Source organism: Talpa europaea (assembly GCF_964194135.1).
Source record: "Talpa europaea genome assembly, chromosome: 13".
Taxonomy (NCBI): domain Eukaryota; kingdom Metazoa; phylum Chordata; class Mammalia; order Eulipotyphla; family Talpidae; genus Talpa; species Talpa europaea.
In genome coordinates, this window is record NC_140080.1 from 8020041 (window position 1) to 8038971 (window position 18931).

The window sequence follows — 18931 nt, forward strand, 5'->3', positions numbered from 1 at the left end:
AGAAAGGATGTCCGGGTGCTTCTGGCTGAAGGAAGCTGCACAAGCAGCGCAGGGCATCATTCTGGGCTTTATGGAGAGAATGTCCAGGGACACTTGTCTAGGAAACAGACCTGGAGAAAGGCTGGCATGTCCCTCCCCCTGGAATCTGAGAGCAGGGAGTCAGCAGGTGGCGCCACAGAGTTCCTTTGCTGCTAAGTGAGTTTGTGTTCTGGGAATTGGAGGGGCTTCTTCCACTGATCACCAGCCTGAGGCTTTAGGAGAGAGCAAAGAGAGAAGGAAAAAGGGAAAACTGGGAAGCAAAGAGGGAGCACCATAGAGACATACAGGGCAATTAATTTTCCAGTCTGTGCCAGACAATAGCAGTAATTTTTTTTTTTAAAGGTTTATTTATTTATGCAAGAACCAGGGTACAGGCCAGATGCACGGGAGGGTGAGAGGATTCACCAGAGACAGAGCGGGGAACAGAACAGGTAGACTGATGAAATACACTGCTGAGGGGAACAGCGGGTGAGACAGAGAGGTCTGCTTCACCATGTGGGATTCTCATGGGCCAGCTGGGTTCGAACCTGCGCTGCAGAGGCTTCAGACAGTTTCACAGTATGGCGCTCAATCACTTGCACCACCAGGGAGGCCCAATATTAGTAATTTTTAAAAAAGAGCAGCAAAAGAAGTGTATTTTCTTGTTTTTTATCCAACTGAGTTGATAAAAGATATCACATTCCCCCTATATTTATAATTCTGATAACTATATTAATGTGGCATTTATCTGTTGCTTTTTAAAAACGTTGCCACATTTGGATTTGCTCCAGAAGCCTTACTACCTGCAGATCCTTGTTCTGGTAACCTACCTCAAATCTTCCATATCACCTTCAGTTGTCAAAGAAATGATGACATTAAAATGCATATACCTGTGCAGATTGGGAGCCAGTACTACATTTTAAGATCATTTATGTTTAGATTGTGTCTCTCCCACCCCATGCTAGATCAATGGATATCTATACTATATCTTACAGGCTGATTTTCCTTCAGATTTCATTTCTTGGCTAAATATATAACATCTGTTCAGGCTTTCCTGATCTATGAAGATGAGCTCCAGAGCAAAGTGTGCATGCGCCTTGCTATAACCTGTGTTTCCTTTGCAGCGTGACATCCCCAGGGACAGAGGTGTCAGAACCCCCACGGGCCACGGCAGCCTCGGGCTCCCCCAGCCAGACCCCTGAGGAAGTCAGTACCCCTCCTGACGGGGAAAGGCCCTACCTCCAGACCCCGGCCCCCAGCGAGTGCGGAGACTCCCCCATCATACAAGAACCCGAGGAACCCCCAGAGCTCAAGGAGGAACACTCCCCCCAGAAAACCAGCCTGGTGATCATGGAGTCCACTGATGAGCAGCCCCGGGCCGTGGAACAACTCGATGAAGATGCAGCTTTTGTAAAGGTGAGACTTTCCTTCTCTGATTGATGGCCCGCGAGTCACAAAGTGAATCAGATGACTTCGGTTTTCATGTAGCACCAAAAGCTTTGCAGATAAGTTAACCAGGGCTATGGACAGTCTCAGTGATTGCCTGTCAATCTGAGAACCAGTGAATCTTGGGGAACAAAACGGTACAGAGTTTCAGTTCTTGCTATTTGACCACAATCCCTCACTCTATCTCTGGAAACCTTTTAACTAAGAGAAATGAAGACTGACATCAGAAATAATGTATCTGACTTAGCTTTTCAAAATTAATAAATCTAGGTATGAAGTCTTTGGGAAGGATAACAGAGCCTCCGTGAGCCTCCAGCATGAGGGAGGGTCCCAGCCTCCGGTCTTGTGAGCTCTCTGTGCTGCCCGGTGGTGAACCCACCAACTGTAAATCAAGTGGGGTTCACCTCCCCAGACAGTGTTAGAATTTGAGGAAGGATTATTTCCAAATTTGACTTAGGAGATTTATTTTAACAATGACCTCAAAAAGGACATGATCCCTAAACTTATTGCTGGTTCTAAATGTCCAAATAGTTTATAGTGTGCATTCCAGAGGCAGGGGGTGGGATTCGGGGAGGGTCTGGAGGAAGCTGTCCAGAGGCATAACTAACATCCCATCATAAGGTAAGTAAGAACAGGAATTGAAGGTATGACTGTATGACTATTGCTGTGCTGCTGTATACTAGACAGAAAATTAAGAGACAAAATCCCAAGAGTCCTCATCACAAGGAGGGACATTGTTCCTTTTTTTCCTCTTCTTTCCTTTTATTTTTTTTAAGATTTTTTAAAAATTGTATTTATACAAGAACCGGGGTATAGGCCAGATGCATGGGAGGGTGAGAGGATTCACCAGAGACAGAGTAGGGAACAGAACAGGCAGACTGACGAAATACACTGCTGAGGGGAGCAGCGGGCATGACAGGAGAGGTCTGCCGCGCCATGTGGGTATCTCCCCAGCCGGCCAGGATCAAACCCGCACCGCTGAGGCTGTAGACAGCTTCTCAGCGCTGTGCTCAACTGCCTCCACCACCAGGGAGGCCCATTCTTCTTTCCTTTTTTTCCTATTCTATCTATATGATAAGACCGATGTTAGCTGAAGCTGTTGTGTTCATCATTTCACAGTATATGCAAATTAAACCATCTCCCTGTACACCTGAAAGGTGTATGGTGACATATGTCGATTATTTCTCAATGGAGCTGGAGAAAAACATCTATTTCTTTGGAAGATTTTCAAAACCAGTTAGAAAAGTTCACTTCTAAATTATATGAAAATCATTACATGTGCCACTTATATTTTTTCACAGAATCTTATATGATGTGATATAAAATAGCAATGAAAACATAACGGGAAAAATGTCTGATAATAGTGTGAGATCACATCACAGCGTTTCGCCTTTCACTGACTGCTGACATTGTGAAGAGGCTATCTTGAGAAATTCATTTAAGCCATTTATTTTCATGATGTGCTCTGAATGTTCATTTCCCTCAGCATTGACTGAGGGGTTTGATCCCTCCTCAGAATTCCTGAACTAAAGGAATTGAGTGAGAGCAGGGAGGCCAGCAAGTTGTTTTAAATAATTCAATAGATGATTCTCATAGGGAGAAGCATGAAATCTGTTTGAATTAAACTTCATATAAATTAAATTAGATAGTATTTTTTCCTCTTAAAAACTCAAAAACTGGTAATGCATCAAAAAGTTTTTATTTTTATTTATTTATTTTAAAGATTTATTTATTTATTTATTTATTTATTTATTTATTTATTTATTTATTTATTTATATATACAAGCACTGGGTACAGTCAGAAGTGTGGGAGGGTGAGGGAATTCACCAGAGCCAGAGCGGGGAGCAGAGCAGGCAGAAGGACCGAAGCACACTGCTGAGGGGAGCAGCGGGCGGCAGGAGAGGTCCGTGCGCCATGTGGGACCCTCGCCAGCAGCCGGGAATCGAACTGGTGCTACAGAGGCTGCGGGCGGCTTCGCACCCCAACGCTCAACCGCTGCGCCACCGGGGGAGACCCTCAAAATGTTTTTCAAGCAGGGCCTCCCCGGTGGCGCAGTGGTTGAGCGCTGGGTTGCGAAGCTGCCCGCAGCCTCAGCAGTGCCGGTTCGATCCCGGCTGCTCCCCGGCCACCAGAGGAGGGTCCCACATGGCGCGCAGACCTCTCCTGCCGCCTGCTGTGCCCCTCAGCAGTGTACTTCGGTCCTTCTGCCTGCTCTGCTCCCCGCTCTGGCTCTGGTGAATCCTCTCACCCTCCCGGCTTCAGACTGTACCCAGTGCTTGTATAAATGAATAAATAAATCTTTAAAAAAAAGTTTTTCAAGCATTAGTATCATCTTAGGAGTAAATGTGGTATATAAAAATTAAAGCATTTTGGGGAAAAAGTAATATATCTTTGGCTATAAAAGTCACATTTATTTTTTTCATGTGTTCACTGTGAGTTTTGGGCAGTTATTATAAATAATTAATTCATCCCATGATTGGATTTTCATTCCAACTTTGCTTCTACACAGAGTCATACAAACTTCAACTGAATGAGTTTTTTACTTATTTTTTTCCTTAAATGCATTTTTCCTTAAATAACTTTTTTACTTAAATGAATTCTAGTAAAACATGTACTATAATTGTTGTCTAGGCTTAAAAGTTACCTGATTTAGTTTAAGACTCCATTGGCTAAGTGAAGTATAGACTTGTAACTGTTACCTGGATTATTTATATAAACTACCCTATGCATAAAATAAACGTTGCTGTGTTACTCTGTATTCCAAATACATGATATACATCTATTCCATTTATTTTTGATGGACATCCAATTCTCTCTCTTGTTTCCTGTCTTGACCCCCTCACTACTCATAACCCTAACTTGAGGATCCAATTTTAGTCACTTTTTTTGCTCATCATTTTGCTAGGCAGCTGAATCCTAAATGTATTTAATGTTTAGAATTGACATGTTTTTCTTTAGCAGAAAGAATGTAAGAATATATTGGGCATTTTAAAATATGCCCAAAAAAGTTAGCTGAGTTTTCCTATTTATTTTAAATAGCATTCCTTCAGGACAGAGTGACTTCTCATATGGCTCCCAAGACATATGTTGTCATCTAAAATGGTCTTCCTAGCTCCATCTCTGGAATAGGCCTGTAATTATAATGGGACTGGCCTCTGCCTCTCAACTTCATTGCAGAATGCATCTGTATTATTTATAGCTTACCTTGATGCCAGGGAGATGCACTACTGGCTAGGTGTGCTAGCCACAGGAGATTTTCATTTCTTGCAGAAAAGTTCTGCTATAAGCAGAAGACATGTTCATACCTTCAGGTTCTCCTGGCAAACCTCAGCCCAAGTGTCGATGCTCAAAAGCGTTAATTGTGTTGCTTGGATTCTGTGCTTACATTCCGTTATCAGAAGTTGAAGTTCAAGAAGCCCTGTGGGCAGGCTGCCTATGTTTTCTGGCACATTGTGACAGATGGGTGCCCAGATTGCTGTCAGAATTCCAGAATTATTTTTCATTCACTGAAGAGCATTATATTCTCCCTCAAGTTTGAGGCTAGCCTTCCTGCCAAAGCCTCTGTGAATGAGATGTTCAGAAAACCTAAGCAGAAAGCCATGGCGAAGAAGTTCCTTAGAATGATAAAACCATGCTTCCATGCTTCCACCAGGAGCTAACGCAAGAATTAGGTGAGCTGGAGGTCAGCTCAGATGAGGAAGCGATGGTCACTACCAGGGTGGTTCGCCGGCGAGTGATCATTCAGGTACCAGCTGTCAGATGATGCACGCGCAGGCCAGCTCTGTACCCGTAGCTCCTAGAGAGTGATGGATCTGGAGCCATGCAGGCTTGGCATGCTCCCTGGATAGTGCATGGCCACTCCGGCAGATGCCTTAACTCGCCCCAGTTTTGCTTGGAGCAAATGTGGAGGCAACGCCAGGCGCAGCCTTCCTTCCAGACAGCCCATGGCAATCGCACGACTTACCTCCCACGGGGTCCCACTGCCTCACCTGGCGCTTCTCCGGTTTTGTTTGTTTCAAGTTTACCTAACTCTGGTCAGATTCTCCCAAGCATGTCGTTACCCACTTATTTTTGGTTGTGTGTTTTTCTTTTAAGCATACTACTTGACAGGATTGGCATCTCAGCCATGCTTCTGGGGAGTTCCTTCTCTTGGCTAACAACGCTCACCTGATAACACACGCGGGAGTAATTCCTCAGCATCGGTGCCCATGCTGACGGTCTCTTTCCTCTCCTTGCAGGGAGACGATATGCCTGATATACCCCCGGAAACAGTCACACAGGAAGAATACGTCGATGAGCAGGGACACACGGTGATAAAGAAGGTACTGGCCCCTGTCTGCTTGCGTGGGCTCTCAGCCCCGCTGGCTACCAGGAACCATGCCCTGGCCATGAGAAACAAGATGCATGAATAAACTCTCTTCCAGGTTACCAGGAAGATCATCAGGCGGTATGTCTCCTCGGATGGCACTGAGAAGGAGGAGATCACGATGCAGGGAACGCCCCAGGAACCGGTGAGCCTGGAGGACGGAGACGGTTATTCCAAAGTCATAAAGCGCGTTGTCCTGAAGAGCGACTCGGCACAGTCAGAGGTGAGTCCAGCGCGATCCTGTGGCCCTTCCTACGGCACTGGGGTCTCCACGTACGTGGCCCTCAGGGGCACCAGCATTTGTTGCCTCAGGATCAGGTGGAACCTTGAAAGAACCATCAAGAATGGTCACCGTTCTAGCCATGGTCTTTCTTTGGGTCTTTTCATTTCTGTTTTCTATTTAATTTGTCACAGACCACAGCAGACACCCGAATGACAGATTTTAAGAGCCTTGAAGCCCACTTGCTGGGCACGCGGTGTGTTGGGAAAAGACCCCATCTAAGATGTATTCCAGAACTCCTGGCTGCCCGGCCTGCAGGCGTTCCTGGGGAACTGCAGATTAATATTTGAAATTCCAGCATCTGCATTTCAGTTGCTAAAATCAGGACCCAGGAGCTCCTTGATGGATGGTTTTATTTCTTTCTGTTTGACTTCGATCTTTCGGAAACATGTTTATTCCCTCTGACATGCTGTTTGTGACATTCCCACTGTCTTGCATTCATTCACCACCTCGAAATTGTATTACTCTATCTACAAGGTTCTCTGGAAATGTGCTTTTTAAATTTCTCTTGCCTCTGAGAATTCCTCCTTGGAAGGCTGCTCTCAAATCCACAAACAAGACAAACCATTTAAATGTGGGAGAGAGAGAGGCCACCCACACGTTGTCCTCCCTGCGTGTTGGTCTGAGGAATGGATTCCTTTACTCAGGAAACTTCCTGACAGATTTTCACACAAGTGATGGAGTGGTTGATTTAGTGCCGTCTAGGTAAAGTCATTGTGTAGATGTTACCAATTCATTATAGGCTGTCTTTTTTTTTTATTTTTTTCCCAGACTACTGTATAACATTGTGGGTTTTTGTTTTGATTCATTGCTTCCTTGTTCCATTTTGGCAGGCAGAAATTGCATGTTGTGTGTCCTTCATTCATTAGGTGACTTTGTCTGAGCCCAGCATTTTGTGCAGTACCTCACAGTTTCAGGCTGAACCAGTGGAAGGCCGTAGAGTCAGCAAAGTTGTTAAAACAACTGTGGTTCATGGAGAGAGGATGGAGAAACACCTGGGGGATGCTAGTTTAGCCGCTGATCTTCCTTCAGCCAAAGATGACTTTGAAGAGGTATAGAAGCTTCATCACTTTGTCTTTGTGTGTGTGTGTGTGTGTGTGTGTGTGTGTGAGAGAGAGAGAGAGAGAGAGAGAGAGAGAGAGAGAGAGAGAGATTCATATTTCCCTGGTGTTTGAAAAGCATTTTTCATTGTGTTGTATATGTTATGTACTCATGGAAGGATCCAGAATATTTCAAGACAGTAGGATTCCTATTTGAGTAACTTGTATGGTGAAATCAGTGTTTCTCAACCTGTGGTCCCATCTTAAGAGCTTCTCAAAATCCAGATGACCAGGAGTCACTTCTGCTGACTCAGAATCGGAGCTGGGGTTTGGCTGCGCATCTTACTTAGAAGCCCCAGAAGACACACCACAAGTGCCCTTTACTCCAGCTAATAAGGAAAAGAAAGCATGATGTCAAACAAAAATTGCCTTTCTTAGTTAATATTTTCAAGTATTCCATGAATAGGCAAGAAAAAAAATTCAGACGTATTTTACACCCATAAATTTAAAAAGCATTTATAGTTTACTTAAGTTCTGGTTTCCAACAATTGGAGTGACAGGTCCACAAACCCTTGCCTTGATTCCCAAATCCAAAAATCCTGAAAATCAGAACAAGTTTTTTAAGTTCATAGCAAACTCTTTTGTAGGAAACTGAATATGAAGTGACCTGAGCTACAGTGACTTTATATTCATGCTTTGCTGTTGATCTACCAATGTGTCTGACTGCAGGATGCTGTCCCTACCTCAGTGGGGCTATTAAAGTATCCGTTTGTGCATCTCACTTGTCAGAAATGCAAAAGGAAAAATATCTGAATTCTAAACACATCTGGCCCCAAGGGTTTAAACTAAAAAACTGTGAGCGTGTGCAAACATTTGCAAAAAAGTTCTGTTATGGAAACCTTTTCAAGTTAGATGTTACTTGGGTTTCTCCTCTACACTCCCTGTGTGCATTAAGATTATATATGAATGCACTGGGACATTGAAAGTTTACCTTACTGGGCCTCCCTGGTGTCGGAAGGGGTTAAGTCTCAGCACTATGAAGCTAGCCACAGCCACTGCAGCACCAGTTCAATTCCCGGCTAGGGAGCTGACCCACATAGCAAAGCAGACCTCTCCTGACTAGCCCACTGTTGCCCTCAGCAGTGTATTTCAGTTTGTCTGCCTGTTCTGTTCCCCACTCTGTCTCTGGTGAATCCTCTTACCCCCTGCACCTCTGGCCTGTACCCCAGCTCTTGTATGCATAAATAAATCAATCTTTAAAAAATAATAAAAATTCACCTTATTTTTTTCTTTTATTTTTACATAGAAGAACTGTGGGTATAGGCCAGAGTTGAGGGGGTGAGAGGATTCATCAGAGACAAAGTGGGGAGCAGAACAGGAGGCAGACTGACTGAAATACACTGCTGAGGGGAGCAGCAGGGAGACAGGAGAGGTCTGCTGCGCCATGTGGGTCAGCTCCCCGGACGGGGATAGAACTCAGGCCATAGCAGTGATAGACACTTAACCCCAAGGCCACGAGGGAGGCTCGAAAGCTTAACTTATTTGGGTTTTGCAGTTCTTCTCATTTTGACACCTGGTAACTTTGGATCATCAAAAGACCAATAATCTGAGCCACACACTTTGGGTTTTATTTGCTGCTTGTTTTTGCCTCTACTTCTTGTTAATCATTAAAACCCCCCTGAGGAAGGAACAGGGACTGTCGAGGTGCAAAAAAAAACTAACCTGTATGGATATGAGGTAGCAACATTTGTGAAGTAGAAACCAATGTCCCAGGCAATCGGGAGATGTTTAAACACAACCCAATACTTCGGTCCGCTTCTAAGAATTATTTTTATCCTTTCAAGGTGTGTGTTTATACCGTCAAGCAATCAGGCAAAGCAGAACATTCACAAACCTGTGGTTTACAATGGTTTTGTCTCGCTTGTGTGTTTTCTTCCTTCAGGCTCTGAGTTACACAGGTAGCTGCCTGAAAGTCCACTTGCCCAGTTTAGTAGAGAATGAAATACTGAAAGAGGATGGATCCGTAATTAAGAGGTTTGGGTTAGCATGGGGTGATGGTTTGCCAACTAACACCTTAAAAAAGTTTTCCAGTGTAAAATAAAAACAGAGCCCCCACACAGGCCCTTAATACTTGGGAACAGCTGCCTCTCTTGTACTGTCAAGGGGTGACCCCGTCAGCTTGCAGTGCCTGAGCACCCTCGCGATGCTTTCAGAGTAACACACAGTGGTGGCAAGATGCCAGTTCACAGCGCCCTCCCTGAGTGTAGCAAGTCCAGAGTTTCGTTAAGGGCAGACAGTCCAGTTGTTCCATTGTGTTGATAGATTTGGAGAGCATAGGAGGAGGAGCCCAGGCAATTGTTCACCACTTCATCTTGGGACATTTGCCTTCGGTTCAGTCTTAGAAAATCATTGCTTTCACAGTAACTTGCTTTTTTTTAACATCAGTTTTTTTTTTTGTTTTTTTTTTTAAGATTCATTTATTTATACAAGAGCTGGGGTATGGGCCAGAGATGCAGGGGGTAAGAGGATCCACCAGAGACAGTGCAGGGAACAGAACAGGCAGACTGACTGAGATACACTGCTGAGGGGAGCAGCAGGCACGACAGGAGAGGTCTGCCGCACCATGTGGGTATCTCCCTGGCTGGCCGGGGCTCGAACCCGCGCTGCAGAGACTGCGGACAGCTTCACAGGCTGCATCTTGACCCCTTGTGCCACCAAGGAGAGCCAGTAACATGCTTTTCTTAACACAATATTTTGTGACTCTGCATGTGGATGGCAAATAACATATGCTTGCGTTTGACACCCATGAACCTGAATCTATCCATCGATGCTGAAACCTGGGCCTTTAGTAAGTTAAGAAAATGTCAAGGAAGTGGTGAGCAGCCTCCTTGGCATAGAAAAGGCTCTCTGGTGTGTGAACTCTCCCTGGTCTACCCTCATCTCTCTCTTGGCCTTATTTAGCAGCACTGTAAGTATTCATAAAATGTTCCAGCTGCACTGTGAAAAGAGAGACACAATGGAAATTCAAGTTACTATTGTGCTTTTCACCTCATTGAAAAGAAGAGAAAGATTGTCATTTATAGTACTCTCCAAAGCTAATTTTAGTCCATAAAACATAATAATTAGAACAGTGAAATTAAAGGTTCTGTCAGGATCCCGCCCTCCAGTCACATGTGAAAAACAGCAGTAGCTAGGAATTTAAAAGAGCATAATTGCTCACAGAACTTGAAAAATGCTGCATGAATTAAGGATAAAGTGCTTTTTGTACTCTGAACTTCAAAGTCATTTATTCAGATGAAACCACAGCAACCATGCAGGCCCCGGCATCTTGGTGTCCTAAGCCTGGAGGGATGGAGAGGCCAGTCCATCTGCATTCTCAGCACAGCTGGTGAATGTGAAGCCAGGGATACAGACAGCACAGTCTGGTTCCTCAGAGACACAGTTAAGGGAGTCTGTCTGACGCTTACTAAGGACATGTCTTCACAGCTACTGCTCCCCTGGCCTGCATCTAAACTCAGCCCTGGCTCCTGTCATTTATTGACAGATGCACATTCATAAACACATCCATCATATAAACCTGCACAAATGCCAGGTGATGTCCTGTGACAAAGGGGAATGTTCTGGCCCCCTGACACCAGTGCCATAAAGTTTTCTGCTAGTTCTTGGCAGAAGCAGTCAGATAGCTGCCTTTGGAGCGAAAGAAGAATGCTAAATGTCAGAAAGCATCACTTGAACTAAACCATTGGGTCCACGTGTGACCTTTTTATCAAGAGGAACGAATGGAAGTTTTTTTTCATATACAAAATCATTCAAGTAGTATCAAAGGGAAGGGATGAGTAAGAGAACATGTGAGAAGCAAGGACAAAACCACAGATGTGCAAAAGAAGCTTGAAAGTATTTTGGCTGAAGTAAGCCACAGTTCAAAAATTCACAGTGTTCTGAAATGCAGGGTAACGACAAGGGCAGCCCATCAACAGAGCCTCCAGCCCTGGTCTCTAAGAATCCTTCAGGAAAATGCAGGGCAGAGCTACAAATGGATCATTCCGACAGTGGTTTGAGGTGGAGATGAGCCAGGACGTTGTGGTTTCAGATGCAGACACTGCCTCTTGGCCCCGCTGCATGCTAAATGTGCTGTTTTTTATTTGGAGCATTGATTTAGTTCTCTGAGATGAAGTTTCCTTGTTTGTTATAATAAACATGACTGGTACTTAAAACAGGCTCACTGCATATTTGTGGACTGAGGAATTGTATTTACAAGTAGAGAGCGAGAAGAACTAAGAGTAAACAAAAGACCATGTAATCATTTTCAAGGAGGGCTGTGGGAAAATAATAATACAAAATGTAAAAGTACTGCATAGTCACTGTTCTTAAGGAACCACCAGCCTGAGGAGGGAGCTGCGGACAATCCGATGGCCATAGGTGACATAAAATTGGCAAAGTGCCGAGGATGCTGGGAAGACAGGGGAAGGATTAGTCTTTAGTTTTTTCTTTTTTCTCTGTCTTCTCCACCGTTGCCACATAAAGCTTGAATCTTCATCTATTGTTGGCAGTCCCTTTCCTGTAATATTCCAGGATAATATTCTAGTTTTTAAATATCTGTCAAGGAGCAATTCTCTCAGAACATTTTTGAGACGTTTGCATCAGGATGTGCCTCTAAAGGACTAAGCTGGCAGCTAAGGAATATTAAATAAAATAGATGAATTGAATAAAATCGACTTTAAAGTGGAAAAGATTATTTTTTCCTATCAAAAATGTATTTATGGAATCACTATTTGAGGATAAGCCAAGTTATTTTAAATCAGGGCACCTGCACCAAAATACAAGTGAAGTTATGGTAACTTTTGGAGAGCAGCATCCTAAAGCATGTTTTTATTCTCTGAGCGTATTTCTTTAAGATAAAAGCATGCCTTGTTCCAATCACGTCTTTAAAAAGCTCACCAGTCATTTCAGATGGGAATGCATGTTTAACAAAAAGACCTGAAAAGATGGCTTTGATTGTACTCCTCTCTGGGTGTAGAAACATCTAGAAGTGAGACAGGAAGGACTTTTGCATCGTGGTTATACCCCCATACCAAACACAGAGCATAATTATCTCTTGTCTGCTTTCCTCCAGGACAACAATGAGTAAGGCCAGTACACAGAAGAAGGCTGTGGTGAAGGACCAGCACGGAAAACGCATTTACCTGGAGCACCTGGAGGATGTACCGGAAGCACTAGACCAGGATGACCTCCAGCGCGACCTCCAGCGCCTCCTTCGGCATTTCAGCAAGGAGGACTCCAAGCAAGAGGCCAAATGAGGGGCCGCCCAGTTCTCACCCCAGCAACCACATTCACTCAATATGCAACTTCCCGATTCTCTAGCGGAGCAACCTAGCAGGCCTAATCCACGGGCTACCTGGCAGTTCCACTTTTAGCAAACACACTGCGTTTTATTTCAGTTTCCCCCCCAATCCTCTTTAACTGTAAGCTAATTTGTGACCAAAGATAGCATCCCTCATTCTGGATGCTGTATCCACTTCCCTGTTGGGTCTGTGCTAACCTGGGAACTGGCCACCCATTCGTTCTTGGCTTCTGCACAAGCTCCATGGAAATCCATTATCAGAAGAACTTCACCCGCAGACCTCTTCAAGTGACGGTGTCTCGGAGTCTCTGGGAGGGACATCCGTGTACAATGTATATAGCTAAAATGCTCAGATGAATGACCTGTTAAAATTTAAACCACTGCCTATCATAACTACACTGGGCATCAAGGAATAAAACGCCTCTAGAAATGGCTGGACCGTGGCTAATCAAGATATTGCTAACACAATCGAGTGATAACACAGTTCTACCGCCAAGAAGCACTTCAGACGTACCACGTCCTTAGAACTTCCAGAGTAGCCATGGCTCCTAGTTAAAGATGGGTTGTTAACCTCCAGGAGCTTCCCTAACTACACCCTGGTGCTGGTGCGGCCCAGCCATGGCTTCTCACTCTCCCCCAGCCAGTCTGAGGAGGGCAGGAAGGGAGCAGATGGCAGACATCGAAGCAATGAGGTATCAGCTGCTGGGAGCTACGCGCTGTGGCTTTCTGGCATCTTCAGGTCTTTTCGATTTTGGACACGTTGGCAGGGTATTTTAAAAAGCTATAACTACTGTAGTTTTTCCAGTTTTCATTGCTGCTTTAGCAAACCACGCTGTCTTATTGGTGGCGCCATCTTCAGGCCACTGCACTGTACATAACTCAATTGGAAACGAAATTTACCTACCACACAAAAAGTTCAACTCCTCCCGCCATGTCGGAGCAGTTTCATTTTTTTTTTTTTCCTCCCTGGTTATATCTTCTCTAATACCTGCATGGAGCATTGAAAACATTGGAACCATAGTCACAACCCCTCTTCTGATCTCATTCATGAATGGATTTCATTCTTTTTACCAGGAAGTAAGCACTTTTCAACGTTTCAGCTCAGTCTGTTTTTTAGCTTGCAGACAAGGTTGAGACACCCTGACAAATTTGGTCATGGTTAATAATAACATTTTTTTGGTTTATTTATTTGAAGCCCAAACTCCCTTGGGAACTCTGAAGTGCGTGTGTGCATTTTCTCGTTCGTTTGTTTCCAAGAATGGACCTGAATAATCTGAGTGATTTCCACGTCCGCTTCCTTATTTCTCTAGTGGTTGAAGCTGTGTAGCATTTTAACATATATATATATTCACAAATATATTCATATAAACAGTATACATTTTGAATCAGTTATTTGTTAAAGAAAAGTATATTCAACAAAGATGAAATGAAAAAACAACCAACACCAACCGCCCCAGAGGCTCTCCTCCAGGGCTTGAACGATTTCCAACCCGATCTGGTCTTTTCCTGTTGTGCAAAAGTGACTCGTGGCTCCAAATGTCGAGAACATATGCAACAAACAATGGTTCTTCATCATTTCAAGTAACGTTGCCAAGAGAGAGCATTTCCCAGGAGGGAGGTTTCCCACAAGCCGACTCTTCCTAAGCCTCAGACGCTAGCACTTTCTGGCAGTTGAATGGGAAATCAAGCTTCCCTGGGCGGCCCCATGAGCGAGGCCCAGGGCAAAGCTTCCTGAGACACACCACCACGGCCTGCTTGTCAATCCCTTCACGGGAGCTCCGGAAAAGCATTCTGTCGTGTTCCTTGCAGTGCAGATGATGTCTGTGTAACAACATAATGGTTATTCACCTTCTTTGATTTTGATTTTTGCTGTGTAATCAAAAAACTTGAATACTGTGAGAAGAAGTGAATTTTCAGTTGATGAATCAGCATCTTGTTCCCATGGTGATAACACTAATTGAATATATCTATGAGGGCATGTATTAGTTAATGGAAAAAAAAATACAGCACTAACAATACATAGCTGCAATGTGTACAATGGCTGATTTAACTCAATAAAATGTACAAGTGTTCAGTGTGGCAACCGTGATTTGTTCTTCTTTATCACTGGTCCGTGATTTCAGGAGAGAAGAGAGTTCTAATGGGAAGAGACAGATGAAAAACTTGGAATATTTTAGGAAATGGAAGGGTCGTTTTTCTGCCTGTTATTAAAAATGCAAGGTGTTATCTCTAGCTTAGGGGTGGAAATATTTTCATTGTAAGACGGTAGCCTTTGTATTTACCTGAAAGAGGGAAATAAGGTGAGTGAATTGTTGGAAAAACTCGGGAATGGCTTTAAAATAATCTCATCAACTAAACTCTTTAAATAAAGGATATCCTAAAATTGAGAGCATGCTTGTGCGCGTGCGTGTGTGTGTGTGTGTGTGTGTGTGTGTGTGTGTGAGTGAGAGAGAGAGACAGAGAGAGACAGAGAGAGAGAGATTTTTCAAGCCATAAGAAGACCCAAATAGCTTTTGTCTTGTGTTAATTTAGTATGTTGTATGCCTGACAGTGTATTAAGCACTGGGGCAGTGTGTGTGTGTGTGTGTGTGTGTGTGTGTGTGTGTGTGTGGAATATTTTGTCTCTTTTGCAAAGAAGTTTTATTTAACAATAAAATAACAATCACATGTTACTTAAGGAGGAAGGATTTATTTTCATGTTGGGCTTAGCTAGTCAATGAGAAATAGGAATCTGGGAGGTGGGGGTAGGAAGGGGTAATCTGGTTGGAGGCTGAGTAAAGTGTCCAAGCAGGACTGTGTGGGGTGCCCTAGAAGGTGTGCTGCAAACACTTCCCACCTTTGGCAACTGCGTCTTGCTCTGAGTTTTCTTTCTCTCGTGTAGCCTGAGAAATCGAAATTCCATGACTACATTAATAGAACCACAGCTGGAACATGCAAAACTGAAATCAGTTGTGTTTGGAGAGTTTCTTTGTGTTTTTTTGTGTCATCCCTTTTCTGCCTTTCTAGCAACGTTTGTAAAATCCAAACATAAAGGTTTAGAAATTGAATAGGTTTTATATAAATTTGCTATTGTGTGATGAAGCTTCCTCACTGGATCTGGCTTATCTTTTGTGTTGATTCACAAACTCTTCTGAAATTGCAATTCCAATTGCACTTGAAATATTTCAAAGAAAACTGCGTCAAAGGTAAAAAAAAAAAATCCCAAGTAGGGCTGACTGTGTAAGCTCTCTCTTCTCTCGCCTGCTCTGTTCCCTTCTTGGAGGAGAATTCTTGGACTTCCACTGTCCAGAGAAGATGCAACATCAGAGGTATTGAGTGTCGTCTTCTGTTTCATTATGTGGCGAGCAAACCCCATAGAAAAATGAACAGTGGTTCGTATATTTAAAACGCGGAGTGGGGAACCCATCCACAATGAGGGGAATTGACGTGCCTCTCCTAAATGGTTTGCATTGGACACAAAGAGGCACAGCGGTCATAGGGGCTCCTTGAAACAGGCTTGTGCTGAATTTACGCTCCAGCGGGTGGGGTCTCAGTCTGTCCACAGGGAGACTCAGGGAGAGGCCAGGGAGGCCAGCACAGAGGGAAAACAGATAAAGAAGCAACACAAAGGGTCCTATGAACCAGGATCTCAGAGTGGTTCAAGGTTTTCCCGGACAAAGGAGTGAAGGCGGTTTGCTTGTTTTCTTTTTCCTGTAAAAAAGGCTTCTTTGACAGTCTCTGTTTTCCGTGAAACCTCTCTGCTTTCCAAGCTACACTCTCCTGAAAACACAGAGCTACACTTTCCTTCCTTCAGCTCAAGGAGTTCTGCTTCTGATCTAATTAAAGCTAGACCTGCAATCTCAGAGTGAATCACCCAAGTGAATGTCTGCAAAACATTCCTTCGTTCCCGACTCCTGTGTGCACGTTAAAATATTCTTTTTCTGGTTACACTCAGACTTCCTGGGAAGAACAAAAGCACTCCCTTGTTCTAAATTCGCTCCCCAGGAGGGAGTAAATGCGCACGTGAACATCCTGGGGTAGAGCTGGCTTGTGAGGCCGCAGAGCTGTTGGCTGGTGGTATTTGGGTTCCTCCCGCCTCTGTCTCTGCTCACTGCTGGTGTGACTGGCTCAATCCTCCGATGTCTAGGTGAGGGTGGTGACAAGGCAGGCAACAGGTGACCTTGAAGTGAGACCTGGATTGGAATCCACCCAGCTGTCAAGGTGGCTTGACAGAAGCCTTGCGTGCCCCATGGGTGAGGGACTGGTGTTGGTGACCTTCCCCCTCGGGGGAGGACCCAGCCTCCAAGGAGTGGTGCTTTGGCCTTAACACCCTTGTAGAATGGGCCTGGCGTGTCCACAGAGGTCAGTGCTGTGGATGAAGCCCTCCAGGTCTTCCCCTTCCCAGGCGGGTGTCCTCAGGCCCTCTGTTCTCACTGAGCTCTTCCAGCTCAGCTCTGCTTTCCTTCCTTTTCTAAGTTTCCCTCACAAACTCTGATTTGGGTTTTCTTTTTTCTTCACTCTCAATACTGAATACCTAGCTGGATAAAGCTGCCCCCATTCCCAGAGCAAATCTTCAGGCGACAGGCCCGTCACAGCTGCTACAAAGAAGTCTGGTAGCCCCGGGGCTCGGCAGGAGGTGGGGAGACACCAGCTGTCTCTGCAGATGTGCGGAGCTTCTCAGCACCCAGTCCACACAGGGTGGCATTTGCTGGGTGTGGGCTCGAACTCAGCCGTCCCCTTAACCCTGTCGCCATGATAGAGAATTTTCATGGTCCCACCTGTGGCAAACTTAGGAGAACATGCCACACGTTACGTGTCTTCAGTGTAAATCTTAAAAAATCACTCTACTAGTTAGAACAGAAAAACAGTAAAGCTACAAAATCTATCTCAGAGTCTTGAAACTAAGGGAGGCAGCGGCGCGAAAGGTAAACCAGAGGGAAGAGAGAAAACAGAAAAGTGCAGGAAAGAGAGCGGGAATGGGATACTGATTTGTAACAAGGTGTATCTGTTTGGCCTTGGCCTGGTGCAGGCATAGGGCTCCTTAAACCGCTGCAGTTTCCTAGGACTGGCGGCACCTTTTGTCCAAATACTTGGTGTCTCATCCTTGGTACCTGATAGGGCTTCTGTGCCCCCAAAGTGAACGGTGTGTCTCATTATCCTAAATAAGCCCCAGTCCACACTGAGTCTATGTGAATGCGTTGATTTGGAGGGCGTCTGAGGGAGGACTGGTTGCCAGGGTAATGGCCTGTGACTGGAGTGTGGAAGATTCAGGGCCACCCCCTGATTTCCAGGAGCAGGGGCGGCTGAATGGATCGTGATCGCGAGAGGCTATGGAGCCTGCGAGTGAAGCAGCCTCAGAGCCTGGGGAAGACGAGCTCGAGTGTATTATTAGTGCCCAAACTGGACAAAATGCACCCCAAAATAACAATAGCAGCCAAAATTCGAAGACCAATTTTGCTAAGAACAAGCAATGCAAGAATTGCAAAACAAGAAATACAATTTGCTACACATTTTTAAAAATATTAACTGTGACCAAGGGGCTTCATTTGAAGATACACAAATGGTTCATTACTAAGAACTGTTAGTAAGGAATCACCCACATTTCAAGGCCAAAAGAAAAAAAAAAAAACATTGTATGATTTGTCCTTTGGATGGCCAAGAGGCATTTGGTAAAATGTATTCTTTTTTTAAAAAAAGATTTATTTATGTATACAAGAGCTGGGGTACAGGCCAGAGGTGGGAGGGGTGAGAGATTCACCAGAGACAGAGCGGGGAGCAGAACAGGCAGACTGACAAAATACACTGCTGAGGGGAGCAGCGGGTGAGTCAGGAGAGGTCTGCTGCACCATGTGGGTAGCTTCAAAGGTTGCATCTTAACCCCTTGTGCCACCAGGGAGCCCCTAAAATGTATTTTTTCTTGATTTTTGTCAGAAGAGATGAGTTTTATAAAATGTTAGAATGACATAGGTGTATGCATAGTAGTGCTTCCTTAACAAAGGTGGAAATTGAAGTTGGGCCTCCCCTGGTGGCGCAGCGGTTGAGTGCTGGGCTGCGAAGCTGCCTGCCTCTGCTGTGCCAGTTCGATCCCCGGCAGCAGGCGAGGGTCCCACATGGCGCGCAGACCTCTCCTGCCGCCCGCTGCTCCCCTCAGCAGTGTACTTCGGTCCTTCTGCCTGCTCTGCTCCCCGCTCTGGCTCTGGTGAATTCTCTCACCCTCCCACGCTTCTGACTGTACCCAGGGCTTGTATAAATAAATAAATCTTTCAAAAAAAAAAAAGAAATTGAAGTTATGCTCATGCTAGCATCACTTCATAACAATTTGCAAGAATAGAGAAAATTCTCTGGTATCATGCTCTCCACGACCACTTCGGTCTCAGCCCTGGGCAGCCCACCATCACCAGGTAGACCTTCCTTCTGCATTGTTGGAAGATCTAGCTAGTATATGTAGGTGGTTAAAGCC

At 44.7% G+C, this 18931-nt stretch overlaps 1 protein-coding gene across 2 annotated transcripts in view; it reads left to right on the forward strand.

Annotated features, from left to right (window-relative positions):
- ANK2 (ankyrin 2) overlaps positions 1 to 12448 on the forward strand; it is a gene marked incomplete at both ends in the record, with an annotated part of 208602 nt that extends 196154 nt beyond the window's left edge. For both annotated transcript variants that reach the window (XM_084252160.1, XM_084252161.1), the window contains 7 exons: positions 1143 to 1434; positions 5118 to 5210; positions 5704 to 5787; positions 5890 to 6054; positions 6981 to 7163; positions 9094 to 9185; positions 12265 to 12448. In XM_084252160.1, coding sequence (XP_084108286.1) covers positions 1143 to 1434; positions 5118 to 5210; positions 5704 to 5787; positions 5890 to 6054; positions 6981 to 7163; positions 9094 to 9185; positions 12265 to 12448 — 1093 coding nt within the window. The remainder of the gene's footprint in view (positions 1 to 1142; positions 1435 to 5117; positions 5211 to 5703; positions 5788 to 5889; positions 6055 to 6980; positions 7164 to 9093; positions 9186 to 12264) is intronic.
- Positions 12449 to 18931: the final 6483 nt, after the last annotated feature.